This window comes from Poromitra crassiceps (assembly GCF_964638095.1).
Source record: "Poromitra crassiceps genome assembly, chromosome: 15".
Taxonomy (NCBI): Eukaryota; Metazoa; Chordata; class Actinopteri; order Beryciformes; family Melamphaidae; genus Poromitra; species Poromitra crassiceps.
In genome coordinates this window covers 22,340,752-22,362,353 of record NC_139634.1, presented here as the reverse complement: position 1 = coordinate 22,362,353, position 21,602 = coordinate 22,340,752, and the positions used below count along the sequence as shown (strand labels likewise).

Sequence of the window (21,602 nt, the reverse complement as noted above, 5' to 3'; positions counted from 1 at the left end):
AGGCAAGACCGCGCAATTATCCAGCAATTACCGGAAAACAGAAACGCTGAATGCTAGATACCAACAACCACTCAACATAGTGTATGCTAACACATTAGCATGGGGCACCAGAGCCAATGACGTACTGCGGACACTGACGATTTGGTGTCAATGTTGACATCTCTTAATGGGTACTCTGACCAACGGGCAAATCTCCCCAAAACTCTGTATATTCCTTTAACGGCAATCTGCATCCCCACATTGAATGGGAATCAGGAGGGGTTAAACGGCCCCAAGACGGGAGCTCCAGTGAAATCAAAGGTTTTGGAGCTTTGCCACGGTAAGCCCCACTTGGCCCTGAGGTGGAAAAGGGACATTCTCTGTCATTCCTATGCTGTGGAAGCTGTGCCCTGGTCCGGGGTCAAAAGGTCAGGAGGAGGTGAGGTCAGAAGTCTTCATAATGACACTGGCGCGCATCTCGTGGGTGGCAGCACTCGAATCCATGGGCAGCAGGTGCTGAGCGTCCTGGCTGTAGCCTGACGTCCAGCCGTCGGTGTGGTAGCTGATGAGGGGGGTGGGGTCTCGTGTGCTGGTGACCCGGAAGTTGGGCTTGTGTGGCGTGACGAAGGTGGCCATGCCAGGCAGAGAACATGTAGGAACCCTGAGAACTGACGAGCTGTAGCTGCTGTAGCCATGCTGCTTCCACAATCCACTGACACCCTGTCAATCACAATAACAAGGGGAAGAAAAGAACAAGAGGAGAAAGAAGACCATAAAAAACTGTGATTTGAGCCACGTTTCAAGGTACACAAATGAAGGTATTTGAAAACGATATTTTAACTTCGGATGTGTATACCAAAGACTAGTTTCCCAGAGCAGCACTTAGGATATTTATACCAAAGACCAGGTCCCCCAGAGCAGCAACTTAGGATGTGTATACCAAAGACTAGGTCCCCCAGAGCAGCCACTTAGGATCTGTATACCAAAGACTAGTTTCCCAGAGCAGCACTTAGGATATGTATACCAAAGACTAGTTTCCCAGAGCAGCACTTAGGATATGTATACCAAAGACTAGGTCCCCCAGAGCAGCACTTAGGATCTGTATACCAAAGACTAGGCCCCCCAGAGCAGCCACTTAGGCTCTGTATACCAAAGACTAGGTCCCCCAGAGCAGCACTTAGGATATGTATACCAAAGACTAGGTCCCCCAGAGCAGCCACTTAGGATATGTATACCAAAGACTAGGTCCCCCAGAGCAGCCACTTAGGCTCTGTATACCAAAGACTAGGTCCCCCAGAGCAGCCACTTAGGATATGTATACCAAAGACTAGGTCCCCCAGAGCAGCACTTAGGCTCTGTATACCAAAGACTAGGTCCCCCAGAGCAGCACTTAGGATATGTATACCAAAGACTAGGTCCCCCAGAGCAGCCACTTAGGATATGTATACCAAAGACTAGGTCCCCCAGAGCAGCCACTTAGGATATGTATACCAAAGACTAGGTCCCCCAGAGCAGCACTTAGGATATGTATACCAAAGACTAGGTCCCCCAGAGCAGCCACTCAGGATATGTATACCAAAGACTAGGTCCCCCAGAGCAGCACTTAGGATCTGTATACCAAAGACTAGGTCCCCCAGAGCAGCCACTTAGGCTCTGTATACCAAAGACTAGGTCCCCCAGAGCAGCACTTAGGATATGTATACCAAAGACTAGGTCCCCCAGAGCAGCCACTTAGGATATGTATACCAAAGACTAGGTCCCCCAGAGCAGCCACTTAGGCTCTGTATACCAAAGACTAGGTCCCCCAGAGCAGCCACTTAGGATATGTATACCAAAGACTAGGTCCCCCAGAGCAGCACTTAGGCTCTGTATACCAAAGACTAGGTCCCCCAGAGCAGCACTTAGGATATGTATACCAAAGACTAGGTCCCCCAGAGCAGCCACTCAGGATATGTATACCAAAGACTAGGTCCCCCAGAGCAGCCACTTAGGCTCTGTATACCAAAGACTAGGTCCCCCAGAGCAGCCACTTTAGGCTCTGTATACCAAAGACTAGGTCCCCCAGAGCAGCACTTAGGCTCTGTATACCAAAGACTAGGTCCCCCAGAGCAGCACTTAGGCTCTGTATACCAAAGACTATGTCCCCCAGAGCAGCCACTTAGGATAGGTATACCAAAGCAGAGCACCCACTTAAGATCTGTATACCAAAGCATGGGCAGTTGGCACTGTAAACAGGAATACTCTACAAAAGAAAAAATATCACTAAGTACATTTTTGAGGTAACATACAATAATGTGGATAAGCAAAAACTCAAAATCACATCACAATCCAACAAAAGGTATCATAATTATATGAACAGTCATAAGGCCATGCTCTTGGACGAATCATCTTGTTTGTAAACAAACGGATTGGCTATACTTCTGGGTGCAACTACCATTGGTTTTAAACAGCAGTTTAATGTAAAACCATGCCCTCTTTGAACTCTAACTGCTCCTTCATACCAGAGCAATTTAGAGAGAGTGGCGTCAGAGGACCAAAATGCGTGACTCATTAGCCAATGAACAGCCAGGAAGGGGTCTCACGCTACTTTTGAATGCTAAAATAAAGCTGATAAGGTACAATTTGATTAAAAAAAAAAAAAAAAAAAAGTACATCACAAACTGTCCATTTTGCTCCAACTCAACAGTGCTGCTTAATCCAGAACCTTACTTCCTGGAACTCTTAGAAGTAAAAAAAAAAAAAAAAGTCCATTGGAGTGAATGGAGATGTCGCGACTCTTCTATATACACGGCTCTGCTTCATACTTCATGTGAAACCACACCCTCTTTGAACTAACTGCTCCTTCATACTTCATGCTAGACACTCCATTTCAACTTTCAGCCAGTCACCATGTTTACGACTCATAGCTTTAATTTATATTTTGTACTCTTTGAGAAATCACAGTTTATGTTTTGTACTTTTTTCAACCTTTATAATGGGACCCTATGGGGCCAGGAAGTCACTCTTTTTACTAAATTCAAACATTTTGAAACTAGGTCAGTTCACACAACTTTAACACTACATATAGTACATATATTATACATGGAACCCTTGAGCTATTTCTGCTCTTACTCACAAGGTCAAAATATAACCGATGTGATGTATAGTTTTTCAGATATTAACGTCTGTTTGGCACAGCTTTTCAACTATATTTCATACTAGTTTCTGCTGCAATGACACCCAGAAGTACATTGTTGTTGTTGTGATGTCTTGCTGTTTTAAGGACAATGACATGTTTCTATCAAGCTATTTCTACTTTTACTTAGGTAAAACATTTGTGCACTCCCATTACTGGCAGCAGGTAGTGCATGTGTGTGTGTGTGTGTGTGTGCGTGTGTGCGCATGTGTGTGTGTGCAATGTACAAAGGACAATTGCAGGTTAATGTTTGACAGACACAGTTCCCGACAAGCCCCTCCTTTTTCTCTGGCTCTCGCAACATAACAGGAAGGAACACAAACATATATACACACACACACACACACACACACACACACACACACACACACAACCTGTGATAGGTTGTCGTTTCTCTCAGGTGAAACAGGTAAAAACCTGTTGATCTTTAGAGCAGAGCAGTTAATGATTCATTCACCACTTTCTCCTCTGTGTGTGCGTGTGTGTGTGTGTGTGAGAGAGATAAAGAGAGAGAGAGAGAGAGAGAGAGAGAGATGGGAGTCTCACCTCTTTGGTGTCTTCTGTATCACTATGCAAACTGTCTGTGTCACTGTCTGAAGATATAAAGAAAGCCACACAGAGAGAAAACCAGTTAAAAACAATAGAGTATATGTGTATAGGAAATAGCAGCAATTTTGTCAATAAGCCAACTATCCTCATTTACAACAGGGAGGAGGTGCGGAGGTGCACGAGTTCAATTCAACCTCGACCACCCTGTAGACTACACACATAGAGCACCTGTCTACATACTACATACATAGACTAAAGAAGATAGCACACTTGAGTTGATACATACTGTACATGTAGATAACACATAACAATAACAAACGTAAAAGAAAAATAATAGAAAACATGAATTACAGTCATTTTGACTCCGAGGCAACTAGCCTCATACCACCTATTCATGGCAGAGTAAGAGATGGACAGCTACAGATACATAGAGAGATAACTGCAAAGTGACAGAGCCAGCTCTGCTAGAATGGCAGGTTGGGGGAGAGAGGGAGAGGTGGACACAGGCTGGGGAGGTTGGGGGAGAGAGGGAGAGGTGGACACAGGCAGACAGGTTGGGGGAGAGAGGGAGAGATGGACACAGGCAGAGAACAGGTTGGGGGAGAGAGGGAGAGGTGGACAGGCAGAGAACAGGTTGGGGGAGAGAGGGAGAGGTGGACACAGGCAGACAGGTTGGGGGAGAGAGGGAGAGGTGGACACAGGCAGAGAACAGGTTGGGGGAGAGAGGGAGAGGTGGACAGGCAGAGAACAGGTTGGGGGAGAGAGGGAGAGGTGGACACAGGCAGACAGGTTGGGGGAGAGAGGGAGAGGTGGACACAGGCAGACAGGTTGGGGGAGAGAGGGAGAGAAGGACACAGGCAGATAACAGGTTGGGGGAGAGAGGGAGAGGTGGACAGGCAGAGAACAGGTTGGGGGAGAGAGGGAGAGGTGGACACAGGCAGACAGGTTGGGGGAGAGAGGGAGAGATGGACACAGGCAGACAGGTTGGGGCAGATAGGGAGAGATGGACACAGGCAGAGAACAGGTTGGGGGAGAGAGGGAGAGGTGGACAGGCAGAGAACAGGTTGGGGGAGAGAGGGAGAGGTGGACACAGGCAGACAGGTTGGGGGAGAGAGGGAGAGGTGGACACAGGCAGACAGGTTGGGGGAGAGAGGGAGAGAAGGACACAGGCAGATAACAGGTTGGGGGAGAGAGGGAGAGGTGGACAGGCAGAGAACAGGTTGGGGGAGAGAGGGAGAGGTGGACACAGGCAGACAGGTTGGGGGAGAGAGGGAGAGGTGGACACAGGCAGACAGGTTGGGGCAGAGGGGGAGAGATGGACACAGGCAGAGAACAGGTTGGGGGAGAGAGGGAGAGGTGGACACAGGCAGAGAACAGGTTGGGGGAGAGAGGGAGAGGTGGACACAGGCAGAGAACAGGTTGGGGGAGAGAGGGAGAGATGGACACAGGCAGAGAACAGGTTGGGGGAGAGAGGGAGAGGTGGACACAGGCAGAGAACAGGTTGGGGGAGAGAGGGAGAGGTGGACACAGGCAGAGAACAGGTTGGGGCAGAGGGGGAGAGATGGACACAGGCAGAGAACAGGTTGGGGGAGAGAGGGAGAGGTGGACACAGGCAGAGAACAGGTTGGGGGAGAGAGGGAGAGGTGGACACAGGCAGAGAACAGGTTGGGGCAGAGGGGGAGAGATGGACACAGGCAGAGAACAGGTTGGGGGAGAGAGGGAGAGGTGGACACAGGCAGAGAACAGGTTGGGGGAGAGAGGGAGAGATGGACACAGGCAGAGAACAGGTTGGGGGAGAGAGGGAGAGATGGACACAGGCAGAGAACAGGTTGGGGCAGAGAGGGAGAGGTGGACACAGGCAGAGAACAGGTTGGGGGAGAGAGGGAGAGATGGACACAGGCAGAGAACAGGTTGGGGGAGAGAGGGAGAGATGGACACAGGCAGAGAACAGGTTGGGGGAGAGAGGGAGAGGTGGACACAGGCAGAGAACAGGTTGGGGGAGAGAGGGAGAGGTGGACACAGGCAGAGAACAGGTTGGGGCAGAGGGGGAGAGATGGACACAGGCAGAGAACAGGTTGGGGGAGAGAGGGAGAGGTGGACACAGGCAGAGAACAGGTTGGGGGAGAGAGGGAGAGATGGACACAGGCAGAGAACAGGTTGGGGGAGAGAGGGAGAGATGGACACAGGCAGAGAACAGGTTGGGGGAGAGAGGGAGAGGTGGACACAGGCAGAGAACAGGTTGGGGGAGAGAGGGAGAGATGGACACAGGCAGAGAACAGGTTGGGGCAGAGGGGGAGAGATGGACACAGGCAGAGAACAGGTTGGGGGAGAGAGGGAGAGGTGGACACAGGCAGAGAACAGGTTGGGGGAGAGAGGGAGAGGTGGACACAGGCAGAGAACAGGTTGGGGGAGAGAGGGAGAGGTGGACACAGGCAGAGAACAGGTTGGGGGAGAGAGGGAGAGGTGGACACAGGCAGAGAACAGGTTGGGGGAGAGGGGGAGAGATGGACACAGGCAGAGAACAGGTTGGGGGAGAGAGGGAGAGGTGGACACAGGCAGAGAACAGGTTGGGGGAGAGAGGGAGAGATGGACACAGGCAGAGAACAGGTTGGGGGAGAGAGGGAGAGATGGACACAGGCAGAGAACAGGTTGGGGGAGAGAGGGAGAGGTGGACACAGGCAGAGAACAGGTTGGGGGAGAGAGGGAGAGGTGGACACAGGCAGAGAACAGGTTGGGGGTGTCTGTGTTGTCTCACCACAGCCTGAAGACGCAGGGGAGATCTGGAGCGGGTATGAGTGGGAAGAGCTAACTGTCTGCTCTTCGTTCTCAGTGGTCACTTCGATTGTCTGACAGACGAATGGCAGCTGCTCACTGGTCATCACATGGTGATCTGGACTGTGAGGGGCTGAACAGGCACAGACAGTATGCGTTATGATTTAAACACATGCATTCACATTCAGTGGATAAAGCGTGTGGGCCCTAAACATGGTAATTACAAGTATTTTCAAGCTGTAAATAGTTTGTTTATGTTGGCAGTTTCTGTGATAACAGTGGAACTGTGAATTAAAAAAAGAAAGCTATGACACAGCTTCCATAGGCAAAATGAAGAGCGCGCGTGCACACACATGAAACTATGCTTAGGCCCAGTGCGGGAAGGGGGGGTCACCTTTGGCCCGGTGGGGTCACCGGCTTGCATTACATCGGGGGAAACCCTGATGTGTGAACCACGGGTGACTGGATGAGATTGACCAGTATCAGTTACATTGGGATCTGAAAGTTATTATTTTCCATCAGTAAGTCCTACATCTCAAATTAGAGATCTGATTCTACTCGCAAATGAGCTTTATGGAAACGTTTGTCAGTTGCAGATAATGTTCCATTTACATTTTTTTTTACCAAGCGTATAATATCCACAGCCCATGTTAACACCAATTTTTTCCAATATTTTGGGTGGAAAAACCTGGTAGAGAAGAGTGCACAGTGAGAGTAAACACTGTAAATACTGCTATTTACCCAAAGCTGAACATGAGCTAAAACCTGAAACAACGGTACCAACATCCACCTCTACATGAAAACACCTGATCTCAACATCTTCCTCACCTGAACAACGGTACCAATCTCCACCTCTACATGCAATCACCTGATCTCAACATCTTTCTCTTTTTCCCCTCTAATGAAGGCAAGTATTCAGCGCATGTGCATAATCCGCATTTGTAGTTTGCAAGAACTTTACTGAGGTAATATACAAAAAGTTTATTAAGAATCTTTAAAAAGTCTATTGACTTTCTAATAGCCTGGTGTGCCAAGTATGAAGTGTAACCTCTGGGAAGTGGCTTGCATTCGTACACTATGGAAATTGATTGCGGTCAGAGAATCCTTATGGTAGGAGAGTTCGTTTATTCAATGAACTGAGTAAAACATACAGGGCAGGTATTGCAAGAGGTACTGTATGTGTAGTCTGAAATAAACACAGGGACATAAATTGTCTTGAGTTTAACGTAAATCCAAATATAACTAAAATATCACAGTTATTAACAGATTGTTATAATAAGGAAATAAACATTTCAACTATTCACCAATAAAGTGACACAGATGACTATACTTAGCACACAATACACTCCTCTGGCGAACAATACATCATCCTAAAAAACCTACATTAGCATGAATACTGATAATAAGGTAACGTTAGCTTCCTCTACTACTTGTCAATTTAGCTAGCAAGACCGCATGCAAGTATGCTAAACCAACAACATAAGAGAATGAGGTAGAGTAAGGTCTATTCTGAATTATTCACAAGATAAGTGTCACACTAGGGATGGGCACCAATTATCAAAAAATCGATAATTGATCATTAAGAATCACATCGATCATGTGGAATTTTGATTGAATTATTATTATTACTTTTTGTGGACCAGGGTTGGGGCGATGGACGATGGAATTAGTTCCTTCTCTCCTCCTCTCCCCTCTCCATGTGCACAGCCGACTAACATGAGGTGTAGCTTCATGAGACGGTCTCTAGTTTTCTGGCTGGCAGCATAACGTTAAACGTTACTGAAGCAATTCACATCTCGTGGCAAATAATATCCACACGTTGGACTGAGAGCAGTTGGATGAAAATCAACCATCAGGTCAGACGAGGAATGTTTTGTCACAAGTTTATAAGCCTGGAAGAAAGTTTAGCCGTGAACGGGTGTTGAGCTGAGTCCTACATTCAAAATGTGAGTACGGTACCCTACATCAGTGATACTCAACTGGCGGCCCACAGGCCACATGCGGCCCGCGGGTGCCCCCTGTGTGGCCCGTGATGGAATTGCAAAAATATATATATACCGGGTATATATATATATATATATATATATATATATATTATTATTTTTTTTACAGTGCACCTGAACGCAACATGCAAGATACCCACTGAATAAGTGTCCAAATGTTCATGTAATTCTGGCCAATACTCACACTTCTGTTATAGCATTTCACTCTGGAATATGGAATATCTTTCAATAATCTATGATTTAGCTGCTAAATTGTCAAATACCGCCGTCTGCTCGCTACCCAGGCACTTATGTATGTACTTAACCTAAGTAACTATCCGGTGTGCACAACATTGTCAGACTAAACTCTGTCTGACACCTACAATCCGCTACAGAAAAATGTATATTGATTGTTTATTAACTGGCCCCTGGCCTTCTATCATTTCACGAAAGTGGCCCCCGGGCAAAGCAAGTTGAGTATCCCTGCCCTACATGTTTGTTCCTCTGTTTGGCTCATTGACATGTGGTTTGGCTGCAGTGTGTTAGTCACAGCACTACTGTTGTCTGATATTCTTCGACTACACAACAGCATCGCCACAGCCTGTCAAGAACGCACAACATTATTACCAGAGTTAAAAACTATATTTATATATATTATTATTATTATTATCGATAATTGATCGTTAATTTTCCAGAATTTCGATTATGAAAATTTATTAAAATGCCCATCCATCCCTATGTCACACCTTACATGTATGTCCTTCACACACACATCAGGGTTACAGACCCTTTATTATTCAGCCACAACGCTACTTCGCTAGCTTGCTAATGTTGCTACATGCTAAAGTGGCTGGCTCAACACTGAACAGCGGACTGCGATGACGTCACTTGTTTAGTTACGCTGATTGGCTGAAGGCTTTTGTCTGTCAATGCAACTACTCCCATGCTACACCCATGCTCCCGCCCCTGCAAGCACTGGGTGAAAGCTTCAGGCCAGACGGTCCCGCAGAACAACATGAAATGTGAGTTAATGTGACCGCTGGTTTACCAGGCTAAGAGAGTCCGTATCTGTGATGTCAACTTATTAAGAGGTAGAACTGGACACTGGTAGGCTTTCGTACAAGTAACAAAAGTAATAAAGTCAGTCCACAGGCTGACACACGTTCAGTAAACATAGATCATAGGCATGCGGGCCATCATGCTTGCTAATATGGAGGCTCTTCTTTCACGCAAAACAGTTTCCGCTCGTCATGGTCACGTTGGCCTGGTCCCGCTTCCATCATTTCACCTCCACAATTCCGATAGTATTCTGAAAAACACGAGTTAGCACATGAACCAATCATCAGAAGTGAGTAGCCAACCCATTGCTTAACTATAGCCTAACATATTAATCAATGCAAATATTTAAGAAGGTGGTTACAGGACGTGCAATAAGGAGACTAAAATACATTGGCTAATGTTATATGCTTGGAGCCATTTAGCATTTTCAAATGCATTATCTCCATAGCAATATAGCCTTGCTGGACTGTTCCACATAAAAAAGAGGGGCGGGGGGGGGGGGGGGGGGGACTATGTTTACATTGTTTAAACATTGTCTGTTAGGAACTGATACATCTGACCCATGACTTTCTATCCATAAATGGTACTGGAGCCTCTTGTGATGTAGCCTGGTTAAAACCATCTGGATCCGTGAACTCACATTCTGTTTAGTTTCGTGGATCCGTCTGGACTCTGTACTGTGCAGTCATTTCAGTGGGTGGAAGTAGCCAATCCTTCAAGCCAATCAGCATTGGATCCAGTCAAATCCAAATCCACTCAGAAGAACGGCGAAATAATGTCTTCTCCACCAAGAAACTCCACTGTTGCATACTCCTGTTCTTGTTTAATTGTTGTTAATAACAACAACTCCAACTCTATAACAGTTATTGAGTCTATTTCTGCAATAACTGCACTTATGGCTGTTTAAACTCGACGAACATTGACGTTACTGCTCAAAACGGAGAGCCACGGAGGCAGCCATTACTGTTTTGACAGCAGCATTCCTGATTGGCCGGTTACAATGTCAACTATGAGGCAGGTCCCTGATTGGCTAGTGAACTTTGTCATTTCTGAAAGCGTCCACCCAGGGCTGGAGGCCAGACGGAAACGCAAAACGAAACAGAATGTGAGTTCAGGTGACTGGATGGTTTACCAGGCTACTTTGTAGGTTCCACAAGATTCTTCCTCCCTGTTGAAAGTCAATGAGACGCAGGGCAACATTTTCAGCCTCTTGGCAAACGCCCGGTGCACTAAAACACCTGCATAAAGATGTGGCATGGCAAATGGATTGGAGTAGTCTGAATGTACAAATATAGTAGAATCAGTGCAATTAATTTCAATTGGATGAAGTACTTGTGGTTACTTGTTCAAGTTTGATTATAAATAAACTTGAATTTGAACTTACCTACAGTGACAGCAGTGTGTGGAATCCAATGGTAAGAAGAGGCAATATGGTAGTCTTTGCACTTCACTCGTGTTAACTCTCTGAGTGTTGAGTTTGACACATCTCCGATTAAAGAATAATTAAGGTATTTTTCAACCTGGACCATATTTTCCTAACATTTTATGTCTACGCAACTAATCTGAACAGCAATTTTTTTAATTGGTGCAGTATTGAGTGAGATGGCATCAGCTCAGCTGTCCACTAAAAGTGCTCATTTTTGCAACTGACAAGCTCATTGTTATGATCAGTGTCTGACAACATGGAAATGAGAGAAATTCAACGCTTTTGTTTACATTTCGCTTGATCCCATCTGACTGTTTGTAGCTGTGTATGACCAAGTCTCACTCAGGAGATGTCTTGATCCGGTCTGTTTGTAGCTGTATGTGATCAGGGCTCGCTCAGGAGATGTCTTGATCGGATGCAGATTCGGTAGGCCTACTATAAGTAGTTATGACATAGCACGTGCGGCCATACACAGGGGCCCGGCGAACGGGCCATAACCACGCACCAGGGCCCCGATGCATATATGGTAGTTACGCCGCTGGTCATGATCCCATCTGTTTGTAGACATCACTGATGACATCACAATCGAGACACACACCGCCAGCCACTAAGCCAATTTTAACTTTTTAACTACGGTAATATTGTTGTTCAGATTAGTTACTTAGACATAAAAAGTTAGGAAAATAGGTTCCAGGTTGAAAAATACTGAAATGACCCTTTAAAAAAGTATTATTGTTTAGAAATACAGTTTCTTCCAACACATGTCAGTTTGAAGCAAATTGTGGAATTGTAAGTTTCACTTTTGTTCTCACAATAGGAGGCTCTGTTGGAATACAATGCTGCAGGTTTACTGGCCTGTGCATTGCCAAATAACAGACATGACATTAGAGACAGTTTTACTGTAGATCTATTTCTATCCACCTTATTTCTAGCTGCCATGATGCCTTATGGGTGCTTCTTCTGGTGTCATCCTCCGAGCCCCCCCCCCCCCCCCCAAGTTATGTTGCTTGCTGACAGCTTGACACCCATCTGTAAACGTGGTTTCAAAGCTGCAGGCGAACGGAGCAAATCAGGTCCAGCTTAGCAAAAATCTTGTTGATAAATATCCAGAGTTGCTCAAAGAGCAAAAGAAATAGCGGATGTGATAGATAAAATTATTACATTCCCTCAAATAAGTCGTCAAACCGGTCTTATTTATTGTGACAAGCAACCCCCCCCCCCCCCCCTCCCAGCTTTTAACGAGTCGTTAAAACTCCGACGCTGGGAGGGGAAGGGCGCATTTCCTCGTTATTAACGAGGAAGTCACGGGCAAGTCACGTTAAACCGGACCTTGTACCCATAATTATTTTACAGCGGGGCATTCAAAAATAAGTTTGATACATTCAGCAACTTTTGTTTATGTGCGACATGCCATACAGCCCATGCATGGGGAAGAAGCGCATGTGCATTTTAACAGTCAGTCAGTTAGGGAGAAAGACTTCTTTGATTACTTCTTTGTTTACTACCTCTGTAAAGTCCATGTTCTTCTTCTTTGCAAACTAACATAACCAAATGCAGATTACCCTCATGCGCTGAATGCAAGCCTTCATGAGGCGGGGGATAACACGCGCGCAACAACAGGTCATGCGATTTATTGTTAACGGTGGAGCAGCCTCTGATGGAAGCCCCTCTCATCCCATTAAAACTCCAAAACAAAGTAGTGTCCCCTTCACACAATAGTGCAAAGTGACGACTCGAGACCACTTGAGATTGGGGGTAAAAAGACACTCATGTCTACATTATGAATAGCTTTTAACACTATTACTTCCTGGATTATTGTAGCATGTAATCAAACCTGAAGAACAGGCATTTTCAGTATACTGAGGTAGAACAATTTGCCTACTACTACTACGATTACTACTACTACTACAACCCATTTCTATATTCATTGTAAGAAGAACTCCTAGTAATCAGCAGGTACTTCATAACATAGTAGAGGATTCAGACATACTGTAGTACGTTTCTGCAAGTGGTCTCATCATCAACAATCCCACCACACAAATAAAGTGCCCATGCCTCTATTTTGCCATGTCATAATTATAAAGTATCCAGAAAATAAAATAAAAAAATAAAAATAGTCCTTATTACGACTGCTACAAAATATCAAAGGAAACGCTGGCGTGGTACCTGATATCAAGCTGTCCGTCACTGTAACCTCCTCTATTTCCTCTTTGATTTCCTGTTTCGTATAGTTAGGGGGTATATACTGTGTTTCGGAATGGGTCCATTCTGGAGAGGGAGAGGCTACCTGAGGTGGAAGAGAGTGGAGAAAGATTGATAATGATTGATTAATGATCTATAACCAATATAGACAATTGTTCATGTCTGTGTCATAAAAGCACACTGAATTGACTTGAGAGTGAGCTACAGTTAGGTCCATATTTATTTCGACATTGAAGACAATCTTCATCATTTTGTCTCTGTACAACACCACAATGGACTTGAAATGAAACAATCGAGATGTGATTTAACTGCAGACTTCCAGCTTTAATTTGAAGGTATTTACATCCAAATCAGGTGAAAGGTGTAGGCATTACATTACATTTTAAGGGACCAAAAGTAATTGGACAAACTAACATAATCATCATAAATAATAAAAAATTGTCACTTTTAATGCTTGGTTGTCTGTCTGCATCCAACTCAAGAGACCCCCTTTTCTTAGTGACGTTTCAGACCCCCTGCCCACTTTCATTGTCAAAAGAGACGAGCAAAAAATCTGGAGACTTTTTATGGCCATGGGATTAGCAATGTTAATGAATTGACTCCGAAAGAACTTTTCTCAAAGTAAGCCAATGACGATAGCTAGTTAGCATAGATGGTAAAAGCACATTTTCAAAGATCACAGTGAGAACAGAACACACCCACGGTCTTATCTGCATGTGCATGGGGGCAGTGTGTACAACACAATGTACAACTAATGTTACTTGCTTGTCTAACCAGATGAACAGCGCAGCCCGGCACAGCACTTGTAATTGTCACCGGCGCATGCTGAAACTGGCACGGGCGCGCGGAGATGTTTTATTTTTATTGATTTTATTTTATTTTATTTTCATAAAAATTAACCGCTAAGTTACCGGTAATGGGTCTTGCATAATTGAAAGCTAAATTAACCAAAACTGACATCCTGCGTCAGAACCATATGGAGGAGGAAAGCCATGTTAGCTTACTTCTCTATCTACTTCTTCTTTTCTTCCTTTGGTCCTCCCTTCCTTCTCGACCCTCTTCTTTTCCGCTGGATGGAGAGACAGACACAGACAGACATCTTTCAGAAACCAATCTGAAAAGCACCAACAAAACTGGCAACTAGGCTACTACACCATTGCAGTAAAGACACAGTTATAAAGCAATGTCCTTCAAGAGAAAACGATGAATTAAACAAGTGACACTTCACCAATAGCGAGGACAGTGTGTGTGGCAGCACTGACCTCTCTTGGCGCTCCTCTCTGCGGAGGAGAGCATCTTATAAACTCTGAAGGCATTGGTTCCCTTCTTGATGCTGTTATCCTTCAGCTCCTCGATGTCTGGGAGGCTGTTCATGGCACAGCGGAAATTAGCCTTCCACGTCTTCGGGTCCGGACGATCCAAAACCGGCTGGTACTTACCTAACACACACAAACACATGCACACAAATAGAAAGTCAGACAACTATAGACAGGGTTACCACATCTTCTTAAACATCAAATTCAAGGATTTTTCAAGGACATTCCAGGCCCAATACCCTCAAATTCAAGCCCCAACATGGCATAGTGTGAGAGACGGATCAAGCTTTCTCGCCACGGTTTAACCTGACTCATTGGACAGACAGCGGGAGACACACAAGCAGACAGCAGAACGTAGCCTATTTACTAACGCTAAAGGGACAGCTCACCCTATAATCCAGAATAGATATTTTTCCTCTCACCCGTAGTGTTATTGGACAGTATATAATAGGTATATTACCAGTATGTATGGCCCATCTCATGAAGAGTGGAGCGTCTTTCTCCAGGTCCCAGCCGTGACGAGCAGCATGCATCCATGGGATCTGGAAGATTCCAATCTCCTAAAAACATTCAAATACAGTCAGACCACATGTACACAACCTTATCAGAGACACTAAGGGTGTATTCACACCTGTAGGTCGTTTGCTTTGTTTTCCGATTCAGGTACTTAATTGATACAATTGTTGCATTTGTGCCTTGGTTCGTTTGTGTTCACACAGCCACAAATGAAACGGTCCAAATAGTATTGTCAAACTTCCTGGATTGGCCAGCAGAGACTCTGATAGGCTAATAGCCTCTCGGGATGGACAAAATAATTCCCAGAGATTTTCCTATATGATTATAAAAATGCGTTTTGTTAGACCTACATTTTAGGCTATGTCGGGCGTCCGCCGTGCGAGGAGAGAGAGAGAGAGAGAGAGAGAAAGAAAGAAAGAAAGAGGGAGTGATCGGGAGAGAGAGAGAGGGAGAAAGTTCTTTATTTATTTATTAATGTATGCTATGTAGCCTATGTAAGCCTATGTATTTATTTAGCCTATTTAGGCTATTGGGAATTTGGAGATAGAAGATCAAAGACCCTCGCAAATTCTGCTATTAGGCTACTATCACGGAGATGAGGATTAGCCGAGACATAGGCTATATGAACACCTGTCCTGTCAGGAATAAAATATTAATAAATAATTTAATAATAACGGACATTTCGAGGAAGACATGCAATCAGTCTGATTGTCTGATTGAACCAGACAATCTTATCACAAAGAAGGCTGGCTCTGATTACCACGATTTGTTTTCATTTATTGAATGGAGACCAGAGAGAGCGAGAGAGAGGGAGAGAGAGGGCGGTGTGCTGCGCAGCACACCGCACACAATTTACAGGCAAAATCCGTAGAGATTCAACACATTAACGTTGCTTCCCATGGTCCGAGGTAAGTTGATTGAGTTCAAACTGCTGATGTGATGATCCAAAAATCCCCCAAAGTTTATCGATGCAAGTCACAAGTCACCAAAACAGGATCTGAAAGATGTTGTTTTTAAACGATAAAAATGTTCGTTCTTCAGGCCATTACGCACAGCGCAGCTGACTACGGCAGCTGGTTTATCCAAAAATGCGCACCGTTTACTGCTGTTGTGGCGGATCGAGGTCGGCTCACGTTCTCACCACAAACGAACCGCACCAGAGTTCGTTTGGAAGCGGACCGAGACCACCCTTTCTTGGCGATCTCGGTCCGCTTGTTTTGTCCCGCATCCGAGTGCGATTGCTGTGTTCACAATCCCCCAAACGAACCGCACCAAGGGGGAAAATGCTCTCCGTTTCGGAACAACTGCTCCAAACGAGATAGGTGTGAATACACCCTAACTCATGGAGAGTGAAAAAGTTGACAGATAAATAAAACCACTCACAAATCATTAACTTAAAGGGATAGGCCAACTTTTTGGGGGATTCGCCTATTTGCCATATCGCCCATAGATAAACAAGATAAGCAATGTCTTTGTCGTCACTCTCTGCACAGTATGCTGTGAAGTACAGCCGTTCAGTTAGTTAGTATTGCCAATGAATTAGAGGAAATGGTACAGCCGTTCAAGTCACCAAAAACACACATTTTATCAGCGCCAAAAAGCTCTATGTACATGTTGTCACTCGTGTACTCACCACGAGATGAAATAATAATACAAGAAATGGCCATCTTCTAAGTGAATCCACACACACCGAGATCTAACAAAGATTAACCAAACTAAGCAAGAGTAACTCAAGTTACTTCCTCGTTTGCCATGAGACAGGGTTTTATAAGTGCCAGCTACCAGCTAAATGGCCGGAGCCGCCGGACATTAAAACATTTCCAGCAGGCTACAATAACCACAATCCTGCAATAGCGTGCTATAGAAAAGCTGACCGTGGTGGATGGCAAGCAACCATGCTGTGTTATTGTGTGTAATTCAGAGGTGTCGCTTTGTGAGATGGCCTCTAGTTTCCCGGCTGGGCGGTGTTTGGACCTCCAGGCCAATCACCCTTAAACATGGCAAAATTAAATCATAATCTATTTAAGTACTTTCAGATTAGAGACTGGGTCCGTAATAGCTACGCAGATTTCCCACAAATTCCATCAGTATCCCCTCTTGAGAACCATTTGCTTAGTGTTGCCTTGCACACTACTAGGGGTCTGACATCCTCTATCTATACTATTCTAAACACGACTTGCCAATCTATAATAGGAATGATAACAAAAGGAAATGGGAATCGGATCTTGAATGCACGTATGATGAAATTGACTGGCACGCCCTCCTTGAAATGTCTCAGACTGTTTTAATCTCAACTAAACACAGACAGTTACAGTTTAATATATTTAACAGAACCTATTACACTCCACACAGACTCCACAAAATTTACCATAATTCCTCTCCCAACTGCCAACGATGTAGAACCTGTGATGGGGATTTACTCCATATGCTTTGGAATTGCTCTCATTTAGAAGATTTTTGGAAATTTATTGTTGAAACAACTTCAGATGTGTTAGAAATCCAGGTTCCTTATGACCCTAGGATCTGGATTTTGGGAGACACTCGCTCTCTGGAGGTGAGCATCAATAAGAAATACTTCATATTACTTGCAGGTACAGCTGGCAAAAAGTGTATATTGCTAAATTGGAAATCTGAACTGTCTCCCTCTCAGAGACATTGGTTGAACGAATTAACATCATATAGTACTCCTGAGAAGATCCTGTACAGTGTGAGAAGGAAGCCGGCAACTTATAAAAAAATATGGGGCTCCTTTCTGGCCTCATTACCTTCATTACACCCTCTTGGATAGTTGACTGATACTGGCTTCATAAGGTTCTAAGATCACCTTCATTATGTCCACTCCACATACCTAATTTGTTTATTGGTTTTGATTTGATTGAATATTACCTCCTGTAGTTGACTTTACTTTTATTTTATATTTGAAAGAGAGCGAAATGTCTACCATACCGGGAGGGGGCATACCCTCTGTTTTCTTTGTTGTTGTTGTTTTTGTTTTTCTCTGTCTGTTTTTTCTGTTTGTATTGTTTTGTTATGTATGAAAATTGAAAATTGCCCAATAAAAATATCTTAAAAAAAAAAAAAAACATGGCAAAATTGTTGAATCACATCACAGCACGTCTGTTACAGACATAATATTATATATAATATAATAATACAGGGCTTAAAATTCACTTTGCAAACTGGGGGGGAATTCCCCCCTTATGTTCTTCAGATAGGGGGGATTTATAGACTTTGGGGGGGATTTTTTCAGCCGATACGATAACCGGTAAATATCTGCTTCTCCTGTCCGATAACAGATACGATAACCAATAATAATTTCACATTTTTGTCTTTACTTAACCTGTAGTTTATGCACACCTGGGGTATTATAATATGATATGAGTGTTTTAGTAACGTGTATCACTCAATACAAAAAATAAAGGCTTTAATACAACCGAAAGCCTATGGCTGCTTATTAGTCTCCAGATAAAACACAATGACAAAAGACATAGTAATTAGAATCTTATTCAGGGATGCAAAGTCATGGATAGTTCAAAAGGTGACAGATACCAGGGCAGACAGACAGACAGACAGATACCAGGGCAGACAGACAGACAGACAGACAGACAGACAGATACCAGGGCAGACAGACAGACAGACAGACAGACAGATACCAGGGCAGACAGACAGACAGACAGACAGATTAAAAAGGGCAGACACAAAATCATTCACTAAGTGCCATATTTTGGGGTGAAAAATGTGACTCACTGTTACCTAAAGGTGACTAGTTTGCATCCCTGCTTATTCTCTTATTCTTATTCACTTCAGGTTATATTCTTTTAGTACGGCGATTTTCTCTTTGCAAATGAGGCAGAACTCGACGAAAAAATAATCACTCTCCCACTTCTCCTGAAACTGTCTGTGCTCGTCATCAACCTTTCTTTTGCCTTTTGACAGCGACATGTTCACTTCTCAACAAAAGACAATATTTTAGCGTGCAAATGTTTTTCTTTCGACTTAGTTTTTCACTCGGGTGAACCGAATCACCTACTAATGAGGTGGATTTTACATGCAGTGATGATCCCGCTGGCCTAGAGTATGAAGCCGTGTTGCCAGATACTGCTGACGGTTTCAGGCACAAAGAGTTCAAAACCCGCCAAAATGCACACAAAACCGCCCAAGGAACTGCACATCTATGGAAATTTATCTGGCAACCCTGGTGTGAAGTGCGGCTCGTCTGCATGAAGGCAGCGCCTCATCCACGCACCTCGGGAGCGGGCTCTGTGTTTTACCATGAGCCTGATTTCACTATAACTTGATATCAAGTGGCGGGCCGTATGAAATCGTTTTAGGGCCCAGGGGCCGTAAACCATTGCGTGATTACTCCCCCTTTATAAATTGAAAATATGCGGGAATTTCCAAAAAGATGCGCGAATCTCGCAATCCCGCGCCGAATTTTAAGCCCTGCACAATATACAGTATTTGAATATATTCGAACAAATATGTATTTTTTAGAAGGAATATGCAAATATCATTTTTGACCAATTTTCACAGCACTAGTGTGTGTGTGTGTGCGTGCTGGTACTCACTCTGTTGAGCCATATGAGTCCTGGTATCTGACAGGAGTTGATCTGTTCCTCCAGCCAGGGCCGCATTCGCATCCTCTCCACTGGCATTGTAGCCTGCACACACACACACACACACACACACACACACACACACACACACACACACACACACACACACACACACACACACACACACACACACACACACACACACACACACACACACGAGAATTGTATGCATGATGATTTCTAGTACTGTATGTCTATACTGTCTATGTAGAATGATTGATTGATTTTTATTTAGTACAAAAAACATTAACTAAAGTATGTAAAAAAAAAAGGCAGTGCAAGGATAAAAACACAGACAGTTGTTCAACTGATTTCCACTGTGGTCCCAAGAAGGATACAAAGAACATTTAAGATATCTGTACAGTACAAAAAGTACATATGAAGAGTCAGATGCACAAAGAGACAAAGTACCTGTTCTTCAAGAAAGACGCAAAGAGTCCAGCAAACTCATGTGGGGATCCGAATAAAGAATAAAGAATAAAGGACACAATTCCTTGCAAATGACGCTTCACGTCCCTCCTGAAGCCTGTAACAGTGGGAGAGCTTTGAATTGTCCTGGGCAAGCAGGCCGTATACAATATATATCATCCGTATATAATATATCATCCGCTGTGCTGAGTAGGTGATCGGATGCAACCTGTCATCCCTTGAGGATCTGCATACAACCAGGACGCTGAAGCGATCTCGTGCGATCTCGTATGATCCCCCCCCCCCCCCCGGCAAGAGACTGAGCTCTGTCAAGACCAGAACCTCTCGCCACAAGAACAGCTTCTTCCCAACTGCCATCGGCCTCATCCACAAGGCCCAAAGCCCCCTCTACCAAGGACCCTACCAACGCCCCCCCACCCCACCCCCCCATACACACACATACACACTAACCCCGGGAACACTGATGCCCCCCCATAAAATGTCACTTTACAGCTATAGCAGCTGGACTGGAGACTAAAGTATTATAGCTGCTCTTGTTTCCAATTCCTATTTAATTGAATACCTATTTTATATTTAACTTGGACTGTAAATTCATAATTAATACATATTCGTGATTGTACATATTGGCTGCACTTGCAATGTTGTGTTTTTTTCCCCTATTTATCTCTAAATATTGATATGACCACTATGCTGCATACTTACACTAATGCCTATGATACACTAGACAGACAACTTTGAAAATCTTCACAGATTATGAAAAGCCTGGGGAGTATATACTACCTGACTGGTTCCTGAAAATGTTTATGACTCCTGAAAAACTGACTGAAATATTATGCAACTGCCTCAAACGAAGGACCATAGACTTGTCACAGCAACTGAACCCAGCAAACTCATGTGAAAACAATGAGCTCTCGTGGCTACTAACCATACGGAAGCTAGATGATTTTACTTTAAAACTAGAATGACCGCAACGCGGACTTATGCCTCCGACATTAGTTCATTCTTGAGTCCAAATCGCCATTTGAGGCAAATTGGAAGAAATTCCGTCAAGGCGCTCCTGAGATGTTGCGTTACAGAGCTTGGAAATTGGGTGTGTGAGTGTGTGTGTGTGTCACAGTGACCTTGAACTTTGACCACCAAAATGTAATCAGTTCATCCTTGAGTCCAAGTGGACGTTTGAGTCAAATTCGAAGAAATTCCATCAAAACATTCCTGAGATATCGCATTGACAAGCTTGAAAATGGCATTGGAGAGGTCACAGTGACCTTGACTGTACTCCCTGCGACGACTCAGGGTGTTTGGGGTCGGACAGAGGATTTTGTTATTATTTTATCATGCTGTTATAGAGAGCATTTTTCATTACGGTATATCTGCTTGGTTTGGCAACTTACCAGTTAAGCTGAAATCACAAATAAATAGACTGACTCATACTGCAATGAAAGTGATGGGGGTGAGGGAGCACCCCAGCCTTCAAATACTCTTTGAGGAAACTGTAATCAGACAAGCTAGGAAGATCATTGCTGACCCCTCTCATGTCTTGTATTCAGAATACGAACTGCTTCCATCTGGCAGGCGTGCCAA

At 44.4% G+C, this 21,602-nt stretch overlaps 1 protein-coding gene across 1 annotated transcript; it reads right to left on the bottom strand.

Annotated features, from left to right (window-relative positions):
- Positions 1-408: 408 nt before the first annotated feature.
- irf2b (interferon regulatory factor 2b) lies at positions 409-19,631 on the bottom strand (the record flags this gene model as incomplete). Its single annotated transcript, XM_083651816.1, has 6 exons — positions 409-699; positions 3,701-3,747; positions 6,459-6,608; positions 14,407-14,583; positions 14,921-15,020; positions 19,545-19,631. The coding sequence occupies 6 exons, from the start codon at positions 19,629-19,631 to the stop codon at positions 409-411; spliced, it is 852 nt and encodes a 283-aa protein (XP_083507942.1).
- Positions 19,632-21,602: the final 1,971 nt, after the last annotated feature.